We start from the raw sequence: 21,826 nt of genomic DNA on the forward strand, positions 1-21,826 counted from the left end.
TGAGTTACTCTTCCATCAGAAACTTAACATAAAATTTGTCTGGACTTCTGGACAGTTTACTAACCCTAACCCATGACCTCTATAAACATGCCATAGTTACATGCATCTGACTCATAAAATCAGCAGGTGTTGAGTAAAAGAGGAAATGATTTGCCAATATACTTCTATTGAAGTTATTTGAAGTACTGTATCAAAATTCCACATTGTTCAGATTAAGCAGCAGTATCTAATCCATTACAAGTTTCCTAAACCTGGTATGAGAACAGCAGTGGTTGTCCTTTGGACCTATATTAGGGGAAAAGTGGACAAATAGTTCCACCTGGCACTATGACAATCTGTTAGGTGTATGAATAGATGCATGCATCTGCCTTGTAGGCATTAATATTTGGGGCTGTATAACAAGTGACAGATGGCTTGTACATGGTGCAATTTGCTTTCATTCTTTTGTGAACATCTTTTGGTCAAAGAAATGGTCTGCCATGCACCAAAGTAAATATAACTACAATGCTGCTTGGTAATGCTAATTGTCAAGAATATTTTGTGTATGATGACTATGATGTTATTGTTTAAGTTAGCTGCTAGTATCGGGATGGGTGAACTTCTGGAGAAAAGGATATATAATACAATACTTGGGTTTTCAGAATACTTAATAATTAAACTATGTTTCATAAAATTATTGTGTTGTTATCTCTTCAGGTTTCTGTAAAATCTTCCCCCAAAGTATCGTGTTTAAAAGCTGAACATTAATATATTTAGAGAAAGCTAACATATATCTCTTCATATTATAGGGCTGTTCAATGGCTCAGGAATCTCCAAAAAATTCAGCAGCAGAGATTTCCGTGACAAGCAATGGAGAACTTGAAGATACGCATGAGCACAACTTTAACAGGGTATGAATGTATAGTCTTAATTAAATCCCTTAAATTGGTTGCCAGTAGTAATCCAATTAGATTATTGCTGAGACAACCAAAATTAGCCTAGATTAAGCAAACTTTTTTGTTGCTTAGAGAAAGTTTTGTTGCCTGTGAGAGATGAATAAAAGGCATTGCAAGGTAAGCCACAAATAGCTTCGTTAAAGTATCAAAAACCATTAACAGAAAATGAGGACCTGGGTGAGAGACTGTCAGATGTTAATTATTTACCCCTCAGATTCTTATTCATTCTTGTTTTACCATTTTGTTAAGGTGTGATTTGTCCTGATCATTGGGAATAAGGCAAGCTAAATATCCAGAATAATGAATAAATCTCACAGACAAATATGGTGTGAATGAGAACTAGCTAGAATCTAAGAACCTACTAGACTTCTACATAATTTATATTCTTCCATTTCTTGTTGAATCTGAAGTTCTCTATTTTATATTTTTGACAGAGATTACTGCTATATAAAATTGCAAATGTAAAATGAAATGCAAAATACTTCTCCGTCCACTAGGGGGTACCCAGGCATAAGCTGTATGGTTTTTCAAATGACAAAAATGAATCTCTCCTGGTTTATACTAGCACTGGGCTGAATGCCCTCAAATGTCTGCAGCATCATTGATCCTCTGCAAAAGTTGGAGGGCATTTTCAGCAGGTTTCTTGAGGGGAAGGGCAAAATCTGTTTTTCAGGGATTAGGTGACTATTATTTATTCATTTATTTCTATACCACTCAATAGCCATAGCTCTCTGGGTAGTTCACAAAAATTTAAACTGTAAGGTATAGTGTAAAATATCAATATAGAAGCTTAAAGCCACACTATAAAAGTGCAACCAGAATAAAACTGAGCAGCAGTGCAGAGAAATTCAAAATACAGATTTAAAACAGCAGAGTTAAAAGACTAGGATGGCAAAATGCTAAAGTACTGGGGAAATTAAAAGATGCCAGAAAGAATGCAACATAGGTGCCAGGCAAACCTCTCTAGGGATCTCATTCCACAGCCAGGGTGTCACAGCAGGAAAGACCCGCCTCACCTCCTTTGGCCAGGGCTCACAGAGAAGGGCCCCTGAAGATTATCTTAGGGTCCGAGCAGATGCAAATGGGGGAAGGCGATCCTTCAGATAACCTCACCCCAAGCCATTTAGGGCTTTGAATGTTAATTCTAGCACTTTGAATCTGGCTCAGACATAGATATATTATGAGTAAAGGTGATAGTTTCCCAGTTTATTTCCTTTAACAGCAACAACAACAAAAGCTTTGCCCCCACTTCACGTAGCAGTGGAGTTGCAGTAAGCAGCCTGGCAGTGTCCCAGTGTCCTTCGGCATGGGTCCCCAAACATTTTGGACCTGTGGACACATTTGGAAATTTGAGAAATTGCTGTGCGCACCAGCGCAAAATGGCTCCCACGGAGGATGTAGCTAGTGACGTAATGGCTGCCGTGGGGGCTGGCTAGTTAAAAGAGGTAGTGGTGGTAGGGGGAAGAATAGTGAGGTTAGGGGGGAGGGGGGAACAGCAAGGCAAGCAGGTAAAGGGGAGAGAAAGAGCAAGGCCAGAGGCTAAGCAATGAGAAAGAAATGCTAGAGATGGGGAAGGGGGAGAAAGAGTGAGGAAAGATTTGGGTGGAGAGAAAGAGCAAGGCTTGAAGCTGGGAATAGGGAGGGAGAGAGAGAAGTAATACTTGTTTTTATCTCAATTTTAGAATTTCTGTAAACCGCCCAGAGAGCTCTGGCTATGGGGGCGGTATATAAGTGTAATAAATAAATAAATAAAATAAAGTGCTGTGTGGATGGAAGAAGATTGGGTGGGGCCAGGATGCAGCAATTTTCTTCTCTTCAGAGTAGGTACAAAACAGGAAGGAGAACTTGATGCCCTACCCTTTTTCAACGTTTTTATTGAAATGTTTGAAGGGAGCAGGGATTGGGCGCTGTTGGAGGTCTCCACAGGCATCATGGCTCCCTGGGAATGATTGGTGCAGCCATCTTATTTTACAACAATGCTCCTGGAAGCAACACATTGTCATGATGTAACGTTATTCCTACTGAGCCATTCTTTAGGACATTGCAAAAGCATTGGGTTGTTTGCAGCTTGGCTGCTATTTGAAGCAGTGGCAAAACTTTTGGTCAAAGGAAATAAATTCAGAAACGTTATGCATTTTCTCACATAATGGTAAGCCCTTTGCACATTGAAAATTAATAGATTCCCTCCCCCTGCCTTGTCTCCCCAAACAGTTTCTTTTTCTGGTAGCTTTTTTGCCCCCATATCGTCAAAAGAGTGTCCAGTGACTATTTTGGCACAGCTTTAGTTCATGCAATTGTTACGAACTAGCAAAGGCATCATTCTGTAGCATTTTACTCCCTGGTTGTTCTTGTTACAAATGGTTATGGTCTGTGGTAGAGCACATGGTTTGCACTCAGAGGTTCAGTCTCCATGTCAAGTTAAAGATAGCAGAGCTGGGGGGAAATCATTGCCTGAGACATTTGGAGTGCCACTGCAAGTTAAGAGTATATACTACTGAGATGGGGGGACATTAGATGTAACTGCATCTTTGTATTTTAACATGTATGTTTTAAAATGCAATTAGCCACTATATGAGCTGATAATTGGAATTGTAGCAGTCAGGGAGGGGGAGTTTAGCCCTTCTTCCCAGCTGTGGTCCTGATCAAACATGCTCCTTCAAAGCTGGTATTTGCATCAGGAGGAAGCTCCCACTGGCACCAGAGGGGTATAATTATCAGCCCCTGCCCCAATGGCTTCTATTTGCAGTTTTTTCAAAGCGTACATTCCACACAAAGATGCATTGACCATAACATCTGGTTGGCCATTGATGGATGAAAGTTCTGACATTGATGGATCAAAGGTCTGACATTTAGTAACTTCATAGTTCATATGTTCAAACCCCCAAGTATTATGTCTACCATAGCATATAACATTGTGGGATTGGCCACTTGAAGATTTCAGGAAAGGATTCAAGATCTCTTTTTTAAAAAAAATAGAGGGGAGACTTACTTAAATGGTGGTACACTTGAAAAATGGAAAGCAACTGGAAATTTTTGTAAGTTATTTGATTTTTGTTCAGATGTAATGTCAGAGATGATCTATACATCATGGGGAAAACAAGGAAAAAGCAGAAAGGTGTCTGAGTTCTTTGCTCTCCTTCTATAACATGTAGCATTACTTAACAATATATGTGATGTCTTCTGTTGTGTTCCCTTGTCCCACTTCACACCATTGGCTGGCAAGGACATAATGAAATGGCCGCAGAGTTGAGCATCGTTAAACATTCCAGGAAGGGTGGCTGGCTCTTAACAATGAGTGCTATTTTTAGTGGCATTCTGTTCCCTAAAACCTGTAGCTCACCCAAATTAATAATAGAACATGGTACTGGCTATAAGTTTAGATAAATCTACTGGCAGCTGAGGACAGGGATCATTCAGTTTTGTGCTCCTTTGTGGGTTTGGCAATTGTCAACCCTGCACTTTAGAGAGTTGCCTGTGAATTATTTTAAAGCGGCAAGGAGTAAGTGTAAGACAGCTTTCTATATAGCAACCCTTGGGAAAAGTTTAGGGAAACTGCACATGTTTTCTAAACCTTTGAATCAGTCAACTGCAAAATTAAGTTATAAGTTGACTTTTGGCATGCTTTTGTGCCTATTATAGTCATTAACATTGTGGTTTTGAAACTACGGCTGACAGCCTTTCTCAATAAAAGACTGAATCTCTTGATTAGAGATTAAAGCTTTAATCCCTAGTGATTGTTCATTGCTACAAGAGTTTGGCACTTAGTGCAAAACAAGAAAATGTTCCAGAACTGCCAGAACTTGGGCGTGGAAAGGGGATGACAATGAATTGTGTGCGTGCATGTGTGCATGCAAAAGTCCCACAGAGAGCAGTACAACTCTACAGATCATTAGCAAAAGGGGCAAGTAATAAAAATTTTCAGAAAAATGAAAGGTAGACATGTACTTGGACTAAAGTTGAGAAGTGCAGAGTTCACTGCAAAGCAAATCTGTGTCATACCTGTATCAAATCTTGGTGAGAATGTCTAAGGGGTTTTACCAGGGCTGGGGACTTCATAAGTCACCCTTCTTACATGCACACACACTGGGTGGTGGGCGGGGGAATATACTTGTAGGAACAAGCATAAATTAAAACCTAAGGTGATCAGTGCCCACCCTACTAGTCAGGTCAATAAACAATACATCCCTGATCAATTGAAACAAATGTTGTATAATTCACAAAGAAGAGTAATACAGAAATCTTACTTGCTTCATTGATCAATATGTGCAGTGGTGGGAGATAAGGCAACACATGACTGCTTCTTAATTTCATCAGTTCTTTTCAGTTTACTATAATATTGGATGGCAGAAGCAGGGTATGTAGATTTATTATGATGCATGCTGGTACTCATTTCTCCTTTTTTTTACTGTGGTATAGCATTGCTTGAACTATTCATTCATTACTTGGCATGATTTTAGGGAAATTCTGAGAGTTGTCTATGTACCACAAATGCAGACATGCCAAACAATTGTTTGAGCTTCCAAAGGGACAGGAAAGCCCTGGTGTAGAGATGCTTGTCCCTTTAATTTTCCACCTGTTTAGCATTCTAATCTCAAAAGAAATAATTATAGGCATAATTATTTATAACCATAATTAATTGTAACTATGTTTTGTCATCTCAGCCATCTTACCAAATTCAGGTCTTCACATAATAGTTTTTTTGTTTTGGCTTAGCAGCCAATCAAAACCCATGGCTTGTCAGTGCAGACATTGCACTAATCCATAAAGTTTAATTAACAATAGTTTGCCATGTTCTCTGGATTAAGCCTTAGGGCCTATTCAAATGTAATGCTAAGCCATTGTTAGGCATCATGGAAACAAGCCTAGAGGAGCCTTAGACTAGAGATATAGGGATTTTGTTAAATCTGTTCTGTCTCTGTTTCACAAATTGACAGGCTTCTTTCATTTTGTCATCTGCTCATTAATGGAATTGGATTTTTTTTAAAGGATGTATGAGAATTTCATTCCACTTTCACTAATGTGCATTAGTGCAAATCCCCACCCCAAAAGTATAAACAAACAGTTTGCAGAATCCATGAGGTTCAGAAAAGGCCGGTCTACTGCAGGATCTGCAGGTCAGATTCAAAGAAATCTGAACCCATTACAGGTTTCTCCATACCTCAGACCTTCATGCGCTCCCTCCTTCCCTCACATGTGGCAATTCCCTACTTCTTATATTTGTTTGTGTTGTACTTTGTCCTTGCCTCCAAATGAGGGTTGATCCTAGTCTGCAGGCAAGTGCAAATTATAGTTTAGTTGTATGTATAAAATGGAAAATTATGGGTTGCTACAAATAAGGATCAGGAACTGGGGCTGGGATGCATGCAATCCCAAGGCTCCTAAGGGCATGTTCAGGTAACAACAAACCATGGCATGGATTAACATATACATGTACACTGCTAAAAAGGGTCGTCTTTTATTTAGGTCAAGTAAAGTATTACCAACCGTGGAATGGGGTGGGGGTTTAGAAAGGCAACTTCTTAACACCTTTTAAATTAGATCCAGATCTCTGAAATTTGGGCTTGATTTGGAAAATTTATTTATCTATTGCATTTTTATACCGTTTACTAGCCGAAGCTCCCTGGGCGCTTCACAAAAATTAATTCAGTACTCAATTCAGTCCCATCAACCCCTGTTCTCAACTCCCTACTCTTAAGAACAGGTCTGGCAGTGAAGAGTGGCAATAGTGGAGGCCTTATGTTTAAGCTCTGGGCAGTTCCATGAAATTCAGTATTGCCACTCAGAAGCTTTGAAAGTGCTATTTCCAATGGTTTCTAGATCAGTGCAAAGTTTCTTCTGAGGCATCTGTTACTACCCCCTTTCTTAACCAGGATACTTCTGGGCATGGGGGCCGTAGTGGGGAGGCCTTGGCAGGTGAGGTGGCAGGGCCCAATTCATATATGGCCCAACAAATTCATTCAGGCCTTATCAGTCAGGCATGTTCTGAATTGGACTTTGAGGAGCTGACTCATCACTAACTGTTCTTGTTACCATTTTTCTAGCATTTGCTATATAACTCTTGGCAAATTTCTCTACGTCTAGTTGTGTAAATTATATTACTTCACAAAAGTTGTACATTCATAATATGTGGATTCTCACACTATATGTTGTATAGCACTCTGAACTTAAGTGGGTGCTGTGTATACAAGATGTTTACAGATGAGGGCAAGGACAACGGAATGTTTTATACCATGTTTCTGCTGTGAACTATTGCTTTTGAGTATATCTATTCTATAACTGTTTTATTAAAGTTAGTTTTTTAATAAAATCTATAGGGCACATAGTTTGTTCCATGTGCAATGTATCTCAAACTTATAGTGATCTTTCCTAAGTAAGAAAAAATAAAACACATTTACATGATTGGAGTAAAGATGAATTGCTTTTGATGGTGCCAGCCCAAATCTTAAGCCTTCCAAAGTTTAATTAAAACAGACCGCAGGTTTACCTAACAACAGTTGGTTTTCAGCTTCAGTAAAGGCAGGGGATAGAAGTCATAAAATCAGAGTAATACCTCTGGATGTTTGAAAGTATATGAGCAAAGACAAACCTTTAGGGAAGAAATAATATCTTGACCCGCTGAAGGCACTTTCTGGAAGGCTTTTGCCCTCCACACAGCCCAGGAACACCCTATTCCTAGGTTGTTTTATAACATGTGAACCTGGAAATTCTGGGTTGCTTATGTATTAAGTCAGAGTTAACCCAACAACAAACCATCGGTTAACTCTGGCTTACTTAATCCCTAAACAATCCAGAGTTCTTGGTTTGCTTGCTTCTTCATTTGTCCCCAGCAATTCTTCGGTTAAACAACCCAGGAATTGTTGCTGTGACATGCAAACCAAGTCAAAATCTGATCCACAAATGTAAGTGAAATCTGTGATGTATGCTGCAAAAATGTATTGTGTTAAGTCATCAAAATAGAATGTCATGACAACATAAACTAGATTCCAGATATAGAATACATTGCTCAAGATGAGTTTGAAAAGCTGTTATGCCTAAATGTTCCCTCATCTGGGATCTTTACATGGATATTCCTTTTTATTCAAACATTTCTAAGGACTTGAAGCGTTCTTTACCAGCTGGACTTGGTTTATCTGAGACCCAGATTACATCACATGGCTTTGACAGTACCAAAGAGGGAATCATTGAAGCTGGACCTTTTCAAGGTAACAGTAATTATGTTTGAACTTTGAGTGTAATTACAAATATGTCAATACCAGAAAGGGGATTCTGTGTAGCATTTATTGTTATTCAGGCCTACGTAAAGTATCACTTCACTGGACTAATGTATGTATTTACAAATCCTTCACTGAATTTGTTTATGAAAAAAGAGTCTGAAGGGCTGCTTCATGGTAGTGGTGGGAAATAATAATTGGGGAATCTAGTCATTATACACGAAACGGCTTACTACATGGAGTAGCCATCATGTGGAGGCAGTAATAAGCAGTCTCTATTTGAAGCAGCCCTAACTTGAAATTCTCACACCCAACATTAATTCTGGTTTCTCCAATATTTTGCGCATAAGAAATATGTGGTCCAATAGAGATGGATGTTTATGGTGTATGTCCCATTTCCAGGTCCCTCGACACTACCTATGTCACCTGTTATATCACCTAGCAGTGAAGCAGCTAGCAGACTGGCTGGACAAGGGAGTGATTTAATTATTCCCAAAGGTATTCAAAGGTCTAAGCAGATAACACCCTTGCTGATACAATACTAACCTTCACGTTTGCAGACAATTGATTGACTTGTGATTACTTTACTTGCTTTGACTGAGTATAATGCTTTCTTTTTTATTGTTCTGTCGCTTTGCAAATTAACTGATGCATTTTTCTTTCTGCATACTATCTTCCTTCAGTATTAAGCATGATCAAATGAATACTCTCTTCAGGAAAATGAACTGTGAGGAATAACAAAGACATTGAATTTTATGCATTTAACCTTACTGTCTTACTATTAGTAAGTAGCAGTAGTGTTATTCTCCATTATAATGGTGATAAATAATTTCCAAGTATGTGCCATGGACTACTTGGTTCTGAGAAAGTTAGTTAGTTCTGAAACTCTAAAAAGTCATAGTGTTTCCTTGGCCACATGTATTGATATTGCATAGACACTATTTCAGTTATGATGAAGTTCCTAGTAGGTGTCAGCGACCAGCATTGAAAGAAATTTCTGAAGACACTCGAGGCTTTAACATGACTGGAATTGTGAACATATAAAGTACTGTAATCAAGTATTGTATTAGCTGTTTAGTGGGGAAAAAGTTAGACTTTTACAGCAGTTCAAAATCTGCATAGTTATGTATATGCTAGATCATATTTACAAACCAAATGAATTAATCAGTGCTTTTTTCCTTCTTTTTAAAGTGGCACTCTCATAATCAAAACATGGCCTACTGCATTTTGGCCTTGTACTTAGTAAACATTTCAGGTTGTAGTTCTTGAAGTTGGTATGTTTCTCAACACACTTTATCCTGCATATCAAAATAATGTCATCAGTGGGAATTAATACAGCCCTAACAGTTCATCTTTGTGCTAGGAAGCAGCTATCTTCTCTCCCTCCCTTAAAATACAAAAATACAACACAAAAATAAATTCTAAAACAGCAGTAGAGAATAGGCCAGTTGTATTGATGTTTAAAAGTACTAAACATATTTAAGTTTGAAAGTCCTTGGAAAATAGCAAGGTTTTACTGGCTCTGGAAGCACTATAACATAGATGTCAAGTGAGCCTTTCTGGAGAAGGAATGCTAAACTGGAGCCAACACAGAAAAGGTCGTCTTTAGCAGCCGCGTGCCAGGCATCCTTTGGCTGAGGGTCCTTGGAGAAGGGCAACTGAAGATACCTTAGAGCCCAGGTAGTTCTTCCAGGGAGGAGGCGATCCTTCAGGTAACCTGGCCCCAAACCATTTCAGGCTTTAAAAACGAATACCAGCACTTTGAGTTGGGCCTGGAAACAAAGTGAAAAAACAACAACCCAGTGCAAATGGCACCGCAGTGGTGTAACATCATAACAGCCAGTCCCAGTAACAATCTTGCTGCTCTATCTTGGATTAGCTGAAGTTTCCAGGCTGTTTTCAAAGGCAGCTACACTTATAACTCATTGTGGCAATCCAAACTAGAAATAACCAGACTATGAATAGGTATATCAGCCTAAACTGTTAAAAGGCCCACCAAGGCCCACCTGTGTTTCCAGCAACAATGGCGGGTCCAAGAGCACTCCGAAATTATGAATCTGGTGCTTTAAGACATCTCCAACTTAATGCCCTCCCAAGTGTTTTGAACTACAATGCCCATCAACCCCAGCCTGCATGGCCAGTTTTGATTTGAAGGGCCCCGCTTGGGAAAGACTGTTTTAGCGGGTGTGCAGCCCCTTTGAAAGGGGCTAAACACCACTCAACTGGGCAGACAACCACCCACTAGCAGTTTCTCCATCTCGTCTGGATTGAATATCAGTTTATTGGCCTTCATCCTGTGCATTACTACATCCAGGCACTGATTTAGGACACCAGCTGCTTCAACTGGATACAATGAAAGAGAGCTGGGTGTTATCCGCATATTCATGGCACCTCCATCCACTTCATCGGATACCCTCTCCCAGCAGTTTCATGTAGATGTTAAATAGCATGGACGATCAAATAGTGCTGTTTGGAACTCTGTAGTGAAACTGCCAAGACTAGAGCAATAATGCTGCTGTATTGCCTTCGTGAACTGGCCGTCCATGTAGGAGTGGAAGCACCATAATACACAGTACCTTCAACACTCAACACAGACTTCAGTGTCTTTTTTTCTGGATGCTTGTTATAAGAGCAAATTTTGAAAAGAGAGGAAAAAAAACCCACTCCTTATCTGCAAATGGTATCTTTTGAACTAAATATAGCATGCTGCAAAAAAATCACTGTCTTGCTTAAATTCTTTTACTAACTACTTGTACATGGCTGGGTTTCTCACTGCTGTCTCTCTTTAAGGATCATGGCAGATATTTATTTCTACACTTGTGGGATGCCAAACTGACACATTGTATGAATTGGGGATAATGGAACACTAGAAGGAATATTCTGGCTTATAACTATGAACTGAAAAAACTGCAGTTGAAGAACAAAGTGACTTTTCTTTCTCTTTTGCGTTGCAGTATCTTTGCCATAGTCATTAGAGACACTGTTGAATAGGTGTGGGGAACCTGGGCCACGTAGCCTCTCCTCCTCTCCCTGTATCCCTGCAGCAATTAAGCTTGAAAAAAAGCCTTCCATTAGTACCAGCAGATTTTTTTCAAAAGTAATGCTTTGGGGCAATCACAGCTGGGGAGGGAAGACTTAACCTAGTGGTGGGCAACTCACCCTCTTTAGCTTTGACCCAGCCCACTTTTGCAGGGAACTCACCTTTGTCTATCAGTCCCTGGTAAGTTCCCTTGGGCCAAAAGATGACTCACTCTGCTTTAGAAGCAGTGTCTACTTATTCAAGGCTGCTTCACACATGTCTTACTGAACATCAAACCCCCTGAAGAGGGTGATGTATCATATCCTAGAGTTCTGCAATCAATTGCAGGATCCCATATCTTCCTGTGTGTTTTAGGGTGCCTACTTCATACTTTAAGTGCTCATCTGAGTGCACATGGCAGGTACACTAGGAAGACATCTGCTTTAAAAAGTGTGACGCTTCCCTGAATAACCTGTTCTTGAAATTGTGAATGGGGTGCTATAGAAATAGGATGGGGCTGGGGAGAATGAGAAACTTCTCTATTCCATTGAGAGCATAGAGTAGTAATCTAGTATGCTTTGCAGGTATTGAATGGTTAATTGAAATTATTTCCATTAACTCTGCATGCATTAGTTATGGGGAAAATTATTCTCTGTTCTGATGCAACTTTTTAAAATAAGGCATTTTTAAATATTATGCCAGGCAGAAGTACTCTGGCAAACTGATCCAGTGTCTCTTAATTCTGAAGCAAGACTGAGTTCAATAGAACATACTCTCAATTAAACGTGCATAGGTTTGCAGTCATGGTTACTATGCAGAGTTTTGAAGGGTCTAGCCTTCGTGAGCTTTAGTGAAACATATGCCTGTGGTGAAAATAGAAGATGCTATATCTTTTCTACATGCCTGGGAGAGTTGTTATTTCTTTAGTGTGCTTGGACAAGCACCCCAATTTCATACTGTGAACAACGCGATATCTGGCAAACACAGTAATGAATTGGGTCTGCTCTGTGGTATTTACTAATAACCTGGTAGTATGAGATAATTAGAGTATTTAAAGCTGCTTAGTTAAAAGTTCCAAATTACTAGTAATCGTAAGCTAAATACAAAAGCACAAGCAGTCTTATTCTTTAAGGTCTATCATAATACTGGTGATCTTTTATCTTCAGAATGGTACTGAAAATAATTTACTTTATAGCCCTGTGCTTAAGTAGTTTGCTTTAGCAATTGCCTTAACACTTGGCCTGACCCTTTCCATGTGGTTTCTAAACAGGCAATATAAGAATGCAGCAGAAAAGTGGACCAGTTGTTCTAGCAGAGGAAGTGAAAAATCCAGCAATGGAGAAGCTGGAGCTTGTAAGAAGATGGAGCCTAAACACTTACAAGGTTTGTGTTGGTTTCACTGTTGCAGTTTAGTACTTTGGGTGCTTCACATATAAAAGCATTTGGCATTTTACCAGAACTTGAAGGCTAAGAGACTGACGTGCATTTTTAAATTAATCTCCTTCTGCTACAGTGACTTCTTGGATTTGAGAAAGGGTTTTTTGGAACAATGACATGTAATAAGGAAGGAACATAATTTGTTTTCTAAAGTTCATTTCTCTAAAATTTTCGAGTGCTGTGTGGACTTGCTTGAATTAAAATGAAATATTAAGCAGTATATTATTTTTTTTGTGAGCGGCCCAAAGCACCTATGTTTTGGGGCAACCATATAAGCATACATACATACAAGCCACAAGTTCATTCAAAATGATCCTCTCCTAACAGAATTTGATGAGAATAGAATCACTGCTAACACCTTTAAGATTTTTGCAATAAAAGAGTTTAAGTTTCATTGTTATGCCTGCTCATGATTTTGTATTCTGTAGATTTCAGGTTGCAAAGTAAGAGGCAAAATGTATTTCTTTCGTGCTGCTTTGTGATCAAGGTGGAGAATTTATTATGTCATCCTGCAGCAGGTTCTCAGTGAGATTATTTGTCACTCCCTTAGTCTGGAAGAAGTAGTTCCTTAATACTACCAGGCTCTCACACACATCCAGGCTGCTCATATTGTCTTACCTACATGTGTACCTACAATTAAAAAGTAGCAACTACATTTTCCTTCTGAAAGATGCTCTCCCTATCTAGCAAAATTCTTTTCTGTGTTCTGAAGGCAGTGCTCTTCCCAACCTGGAAAAGATGCTGAGATGCCAAACTTTTTCAGCTTAGAAAAATATTGTATTTTTTTCAGAGAGCTAGTTCACACAAAGCATATTTTTCTTAGCAAGGAGTTGCATCCCATGTGTATGCACTCACATGAAAAAACTTAATGGGCCTGTTCACAACATTCACAAATGTGGGCATAACAAAATGTTGTGGAGCACATTTTGCTTCCCTTGCCCTCAGCCCTGTGCGTATCCCTTCTACATTTTGACATATACTGGGTTGAATCCAATGTCAGTCCTACTTAGAGTAAACATTGAAATGAATAGGACTACTTAAGCTCCATTTAAATGGTTCTACTCTAAGTGAAGGCAACCTGCATGCTTCATTCCAACATGTTCATGTTGGATAGGTGCAGCCTTGTTGCCCATTCCCAACAAGAAATGAGGGATAAAGATTGTGTGGAATGTACTTATCTATTGTAACAAATTACAGCATTGTGCAAGTAACAAACTTGCTGTCTCATTGCATTTCAGTATGTACTCATGATTGTGGAAATCACTGGAATAGGCCTGATCTTGATATCCTGGTCAAACTATGGCTTAGATACTCTCCCCTACTTCGTGGTTTACAATAATTGTAGTTTTGCTGGTCGCCCAAATCAGGCAAGCTATAGTTTGTCTTATTTGGATGACGTGGTGGAACTATAGCTAATCACAGATCAGGAAGTAAGGGAGGGAATCTGAGCATGTACCAGGGAGGAGAGAGGGTGTGATCCTGAAGCCCATTCACCATGGCCAAATCATGGTTTGGCTGTGATGTCTGAATTGAGCCATAGTCAATAGCAGTTCCCATGTTCAAAAGTCCTGCTTATAACATGGGAATTGCTACTGGTTATATCGGCAATCCACTGACTTGCCCATTGTTTTTCCAGGTAAGTGCACATAACTAGTAAAAGTCAGAACTACTTAAGGGTGTGAGGGGAAATCTTGTTGTGTGAACTATCTTATGTAGAATTTATTAATGTTGAGAGCAGAGAATTGGTTCCTTTTCTCCTCTAATTTGTAACTTCTTAATTGCCTTTGAAAACAGAATCTGTGTTGCTGTCTTGCTCATGTCTGTTGATGGGGAAACTTAAGAATTATACCATTATCAAAACTTGCTTTCACTCTTATTCTTGACCATGTTTTCTGTTAATCTATTACATAAATGGCTATTTGCTTTGGCAACCTCATCACCTGCCTAAGAAGGAATTCCTGATTAAAGTTGTCGCAATGAATTTTCTGAAAACTATTAACTCTTCTAGTTACAGAGAACTATGGTTCTTTACTTGGTGCAATTATAAAGTTTGATGCACTGCAGCACTACGGGTTTACAATCTGAGGGTATATTTCATAGTGGTAGTAGTGGAAGGAAGCATCTTGAGTGTGCAGTACAAGAACTGGCAGGGGAAGAGACTTTTCTAGTTGATATTAGGTGTGATTTCAAAAGGGCTAGAGCTGATGTGTCATGTTGAAGCATAGAGATGATAAAAGGAATATGAAAAAGCAATAAAGGACATATTGCTTAAGTTAGAAGGTGCAGATGTTCATGAAATACGTGGTTTCAGAGTAACGTTTTATTATTCACTAAACTGTCAAGGTAGGGAGTGTCTAGGCAAAGTAACACAATGGCCATGGGCGTATCTCCTTTTCTTACATTACTCGGTAAAGCACTCTCATGTACCCCAATGGTGCTGTGTAACTTGCCACTTCCATGAAGGAATCTGCCAGGGCAATCTTAACGACTGACTTGATATGAGACCTCTCCTGCTGTCTCCCTAGTGGTGTAAGCTCCTTGTATGAAAAGTGTCCATGGCATGTGCTTTTGCATATGTTCTCACATGTCGAAAAATACGAGGATCAGGGTGACAACCTAATTATTGCCTTGGAGCACAGGCAAGTTCCAGTTCCTATTACAATGAAGCTTGCTATGAGCAAAGCTTTTCCATGGTGGTTGTGAACTGAATTGGGCTAACATTATGGCAATAGCTATTAAACCAGTAGATAGTATGCAATTAAAGACTGATGGGATTTGGGGAAACTATATCCATGAAAGGAGTAGGTTTACTTGTATCCCTTCTTTCCAGAGCTTGAGGTTCTTCACAATAATTAAATAAATGAATATATTAGGTTTCAGTTTTTCAAAAAAAAATGTATGGCAGATCCTTTTACTTATATTCTGACCCAATGCTTGATTTAATATTCAGAAAACTGGTCAACTTTGTATGTTGGAGCATTCTGACTTAAGTCCACTCAGAAGAGGGACTAACACTAAAGTCATCTGGTCTCCATTTTTCAGGATGAGTTAATCTTTTTAATGAGCATTTTTGTCTCAAATGTCTACATAGCAGCAGCAACCCAAAATGACATATTTACCCTTTAGCCAGCAAAATACACATGTTCCTTTTTGCTGGCAGAACCAGTTTAAATTGTATCAGTTTGCTCAGGATCATTTGTACAAATTGGTGCAAGTGGAACATGTCTTCTACATTCTAGATCTGTAAAAGCATACTGTCTACTGCTTTAATAGCGACTGCCATAAATGTTACTCTGCTGTCATTAGCTTTTCTCATAAAGGGACAGGAACTGGAATGTGTCTGTGATGCACTATTTAAAGTTCTAGATGAGCATTTGAATCACTGGTGTGGTGCACTCAAGGTGGTCTGAAGGACCTCCTGCCTCATTACAAGCCTGCCCAGGCTTTACAGTTAGTCATTGAGCTCTGCTCTCAGCCCACGTATAAAAGATATTAAACTGATGTCTACCAGGGACAAGAACTTTTTTCCATTGGCCCCACAATTATGGAACTCTCATGGGAAATACAAGTAGAAGTGGCTCCATGTTTGGCAACTTCAAAGAAACCACATAAGGGAGCAATCTTAAGTTCCTTAGGCAGGGCCTGGTTGGGCAGGGGACACACACACACATGGGATTGCTCAGTTTCCTGGCTCAGAGCTCATAGACAGGGCTCTGAGCTGGGAGTCGGGAAAGCGAGCTCCCTGCCCCTCAAAGCCAGCGTGGAACAAACCATGCTAGCTGCCTCTCTGCTTGCAAAGCATTCCCAGGGGAGTGGAGGAGACCGGGGAATTATGTGATACTTCAATGGCCCCTTCTCTTTATTTGCATAGTCCCAGAAGTGTAATGTTAGTTCCTTTGATTGAATGCTTTCATGCTGAGTACTCTTTCAGGCTCTCTGAACAGAAAGATCCCTACAGTCTTCACTTTCTTATTCTTGGACTTTTAAAAAATTCTATCAAAAATGTACAAGTTTGCTTGTAACAGGCATGGGTTTTCACTATACCTGGTTGTGTGTGTTTTTGTTTTTGTCTTTTACTCTAATTAAGTAGGTTAGTAAAAAAATGTAATTAGCTGTAGAGGGGTGTGTCTACGTACAGATTTCCCTGGAGCCTTAAAAGGGAGCGCTGGGAAAAGACGGTGATAGACCAATGATAGACTCCTTCACTTTGCAGAAAAATACATGGATTGGAACCATCCCCACCTATTCCCAGGAGTCAAAGGCTTTGAATGTTTGCTTCCATGGAGTACCATGAAAGCACAAGTCTTCTGCCAGTTGGGGTGGCAATTGGGAGGGGCTGAAGGAAAGGAAGAAGCCTGGGGCTTCAAGGGGAGAGACAGAGTATGGGTTTGGATGCGTTCTGTGGTGCAGGTCTTCCAGCCCCATTCCTCCCCACCGAGCATCCTTTCAACATATGGGTGATTCCCACCTTGTTCCCACCACTAAAAAGAGGTGGGAAGTGGGGAATTTCCTTATTTCCCATACATTCCTGGAGCCCCCCTCCCCCGTCACCCTGTTCTCCTCCATATCTTCGGAGGGGGGGCTTACTTTTTCCCTTACCTCACAATTTAGTTACTTATTGATTGGAATGTAATTTATTGGGCTTCTAAATACCAGAACTCTTTGCTTTCTTGTAGCAACTCTTTATAATAGTACAAACAAAATAAAGGTCTTAAAACCTCTTCATGTAAGTAACAGTAAAAACTGCTGTCATTGTAGTATTCATTTGATTTTGAACACACTGCTGCATTTGTAAACATAAATTAATCTACCCTCTAAAATAGTGAGTGTTTTGGAAAGGTGTATGGTGATATCAGGTGATTGAATTGGTTATATTCAGAAGAATATTATAAAAACTTTGATGTGCATTAAGGTTGCAAACTTAAGGAATGGGCATGTGGTGTACTGAACTAATTTAGTAATTTTAAACTTTGTCTTGCAAACTCTACAGTGTACTCGTCAGATAATCTCTGAGAGACTGGGCCGAGGCTCACGAACAGTAGATATCGAGTTGGAAGCGCAAATAGAAATCCTGAGAGATAACAAAAAGAAGTATGAGAACGTCCTGAAACTGGCACAAACCTTGTCGACTCAGCTTTTCCAGATGGTGCATACCCAAAGACAGCTTGGAGATGCATTCGCGGACTTGAGTTTGAAATCATTAGAACTCCATGTAAGTTTTTAACTGCATTAGAAAAGTAGTAAAATTTAGAGGAATGTAGGCTACCTACATACTACAATGGAAATGCTTAAAATTGTTATATCCAACTTTCAGTATGGTTGGCTTAACTGAATTGAAGAAAACAGCATGAATTGTTGCCTTGTATGTTAAATACTAACTCTATCTAATCTCTGCTAATTTGAATTTTTGAAATAAGCTGAAGGTGTTTATTTTAAGAAGTTTGTTTCTCCAATGAAGCTAGTATGTGCTTCTGTACATTTTATGTCCAAGAAAAATGAGATACATGTGGTGTGCCCAAAGTGCTTTGAATGCAGAAAAGGTGACAGAGAGTAAGTAAGTTCACTGTGTTGGCTGTTCTAAGGCTGAACTTGAAATCTTTTGACTGCTGTGATAGTGAGTGATAACAGTTTGGTGCTACCAGAAAATTAAGCATTGAGAAACATGTATTTCAATTCTATTTATAGGAGGAGTTTGGATACAATGCAGAGACTCAAAAACTTCTTTCTAAAAATGGTGAAACTCTTCTTGGGGCAATTAACTTTTTTATTGCTAGCGTGAACACTTTGGTGAATAAAACAATTGAAGATACGTTACTGACCGTGAAGCAATATGAGAGTGCCAGGTAATGGTTTATCCCATTTATCTATTATCTTAGCTTTAAGAAATAAACTAATAATGTATTGAATGCTGAGTTTACATCACATTAAGTAAGACATGATAGGTTCAGATTTAGTCATACTCGCAGACCCATGACTAACTTAAGTCCCATTGATCAGAGTGGTTTTATTCAAAGTATGAGTAAATCTGGATCCAACCCATTTTCCATAGAAATAAATTTAATTCTCTAAATATAAAGGCTGAATCCCAACAACTGATTTGTAAGCTTAAAGTGATTTGCCTATTTGAGAGTGGAAGTTGATGTGGGGAAAAGTCAAAGAATTTCTGGCTCTATAATGAATTTCTTTGCTTGAATGTAAATAACATATACAGATTGTAGACTTTTATGTTCTGATGAAGATGAAACTAAATACCGTATGTTTACAAGGTTGACTTAGAAAGATTTACATTTTTCATAAGATTTGCATTAATAATTGAATTCATGTAGATTAAAAGTTATCTATTGCCTAGAATGCTGATTAGGTAAAAATGAGACTATGCTACCATCAGCATGAAAGTTCAGATATGACGGAGAAGGTGGAGATTACTTATGTTTTAGCAGCTGTATGAACACAAACTGAAATGAGGATAGTTTTTAACAATAATAACACTGAATGTTTGAATGGGGTGGGATTTATTTATTTATTACATTTTTATACCGTCCAATGGCATAGGGCGGTATAAAACAGCATAGTTTATACATAATGAAGTGAGATTTAGAAGTATGAATTTTGATTTGTTAAACTACAGAAATCAGAAGCAGTCATGTTTTCAGATTTTAATAATGGAAGGATAGGGTACAAGTATTGAGGGAGACCATATGTAAAGTTTCTAAAATGTATGAATAAGCTATGGGTTGCTGTTTGTCAATTTGTGCAGGTCATGTTAATTCATTCTTCTTCCTTTCAGAATTGAATATGATGCCTATCGCACTGATTTAGAAGAACTGAATCTTGGCCCACGAGATGCTAACACCTTGCCAAAGATTGAGCAGTCGCAGCAACTATTCCAAGTGCATAAAGAGAAATATGACAAAATGCGCAATGATGTGTCAGTTAAATTGAAGTTTTTAGAGGAAAACAAGGTACGGAGGTGCTTTACTTCTTAATTAGTGATACATAATTTTTTTATTACCTGAAATTTAACTTGAATTCAGCATGACTTCTGCCCCTGCTATTCCCTTCCCACTACCAATAATTAATTTCGTCTTGAGTAATTTGAGTTTCAACTCAGATTGCAATTGCATTTTCTTCCTAAAGCTTGGGATTTCATCTGACTTTGTACTTGCTTCACTTACTTTGGTTTTTGGAGCACAGCCTGGAACAGAACTGATGGTTTCCCTCTCTGGCATTAGGCTATACTGAAAAACCAAAGCCTGCAATTTAGAATGGTTGGTCAGTGTACACTGGTCAATATCATTGCATTCCAGTTAAAGTACTGCTATTAGTAAACCTGTTTCCTGACCAAATATGGTATCTTGGCTAAATATGTGGCATGTTAGAGATATCCGCGTGTGTGTGTGTTTAGGGGGAGTATTTCATGGAGGAGAAGGCTATCGAATCTGAGCCTTCTCAGTGGCTGCTCCAGTGCCTTGGAACTCTCTTCCCGGGGAAGCTAGACTGGCTCCCTTCTTGATGGGCTTTCGGAAGCAGGCTAAAACTTGTTTGTTCCAGCAGGCCTTTGGAGAATAATTTGGTCCTCCATCTATGTTAATGACTTATAATTTTGTTGTGTATTTTAAACTTTTTTTTCATTTCTTTTCCTTTGTTTTAAAATGTATGTTTTAACTTTGTAATACCGCCTTGAAGCCCAGTATTGGGCAAAAGGCAGGATACAAATAAATATCATCATCATCATCCTCTTCCTGATGGCTGCATGCTGTCTCCAGTATCAGAGGCAGTATATACAATATGTGTACCAAAGTTACACTCATGTCCTGCTTATAGGTTTTCCATGGGCAGCTGGTTGACCACTTTGTAAACAGAGTGCTGGACTAGATATACCCTTAGTCTGATCTAGCATGGTTTTCCTTATATTTTCAGGTTCTCATGTTAGATGTTACAAAATTGGAGTACAATGAACTTTATAAAAAGAGGTTGATATCCCCTCCCCCTGCCCCAATCAAGAATGATAGCTGGACTGGATTGGGTAAGGGAGGATAGGAAATATAATACAGAACGTATGCATACATCTTAGCCTTCAAATCTGCAAAATATCAGTGTGAGCGCTAGTCCAATGAACAAAATGGTTGGCCTGAACACTAGGTCATGGAAAAACTCCCAAGAGTCACTGTTTGCCTTTTCATTAGTTTGAAGAGGGTTTTCACTTTACAGTAGTTCGAAGAGGATTTAATGGCATCATGCTAAACAGCTGGCTAATACCCACTATGCTGAAAGTGCACAGATAAGTGAAACTTGGGTGGGGAAAATCATGTCAAGTCTGATTGAACGTAAATCCTGGTTGGGTATGGAAGACACCACTTGGTAGAGAATCTGCTCCTACTTCAATGGCCATTTCTGAAAGGTGGTGCTTGGGAGATCACCCCTCATGCCCTTGGCAGTATGCTTTGGGACTCCACAGAGTCCTATCCCATGCTTTTTAGCAACTATATGAAACTGCTGGGAGATTTTGTTAGAGGGGTCACCGCGATGTGTGTTATACTCTCATTTTCATCAGACACAGGTGAAGATGTGGCTGACCTAAATCAATGCTTAAGTATGGCAATGGACTAAGAAATGTAGATACTTTATTGCTTAGGTCCAAGGACCATTGCAAGACAAAAACTAAATACTAATAATTTAAAACAGCAGAAGGCTTACACTTGGCTAATGAAGATGAACAACCCAGACAGTGGTTGATGGGGTGAATGGTGTTCACCTGGGTGAATGGTGTTCACCTGGGTGAATGGTGTTCAGTCTGTTCTAGATGTGGTTGCACTCTCACTAAAGGTTAAGGTTCACAGTCTGTGAGTGATTATTGATCCAACGCTATTGTTAGAGGCTCAAGTGACCTCAGTGGCTTTAAGCAGCTTTTACCAGCTTTGGCTGATACATCGCCTGTGACTTTAACTGGATGTTGATATCTTGGCCACTATTACCCAGAGAAGTTCATTTGGTGTGATCCCAGTATTCTCTTCAGCTCCAAGTAAAGACCTTTCTGTTTACTCAGGTGTCTTAAATAACTCATGTAGTCTGGGCCTCTAACTTTTAAAAGATTGTGTTTTTAATTGTGGGATTGCTGTGTGTTTTGCTGTTGTACTTTATGTCACTTTTGATTTTATGTTCTGTTTCCTAAAATCTAAATTGTTATGTTTGTCATAGGCTGCCAGAGAACTTTGTTATGGGTC

At 39.2% G+C, this 21,826-nt stretch overlaps 1 protein-coding gene across 2 annotated transcripts in view; it reads left to right on the top strand.

The window, feature by feature from the left end:
* The window catches only part of ARFIP1 (ADP ribosylation factor interacting protein 1), a 44,819-nt gene that overhangs the window by 14,852 nt on the left and 8,141 nt on the right, over positions 1 to 21,826 (top strand). The window contains exons 3-9 of one of the 2 annotated variants that reach the window (XM_063135371.1): positions 789 to 890; positions 8,029 to 8,137; positions 8,549 to 8,644; positions 12,436 to 12,548; positions 17,593 to 17,814; positions 18,288 to 18,445; positions 19,390 to 19,564. In XM_063135371.1, the coding sequence (XP_062991441.1) occupies positions 789 to 890; positions 8,029 to 8,137; positions 8,549 to 8,644; positions 12,436 to 12,548; positions 17,593 to 17,814; positions 18,288 to 18,445; positions 19,390 to 19,564 (975 nt within the window). The remainder of the gene's footprint in view (positions 1 to 788; positions 891 to 8,028; positions 8,138 to 8,548; positions 8,645 to 12,435; positions 12,549 to 17,592; positions 17,815 to 18,287; positions 18,446 to 19,389; positions 19,565 to 21,826) is intronic. The other variant, XM_063135372.1, reaches the window with a different exon arrangement.

This window comes from Elgaria multicarinata, chromosome 10 (genome assembly GCF_023053635.1).
Source record: "Elgaria multicarinata webbii isolate HBS135686 ecotype San Diego chromosome 10, rElgMul1.1.pri, whole genome shotgun sequence".
NCBI classification, from domain to species: Eukaryota; Metazoa; Chordata; class Lepidosauria; order Squamata; family Anguidae; genus Elgaria; species Elgaria multicarinata.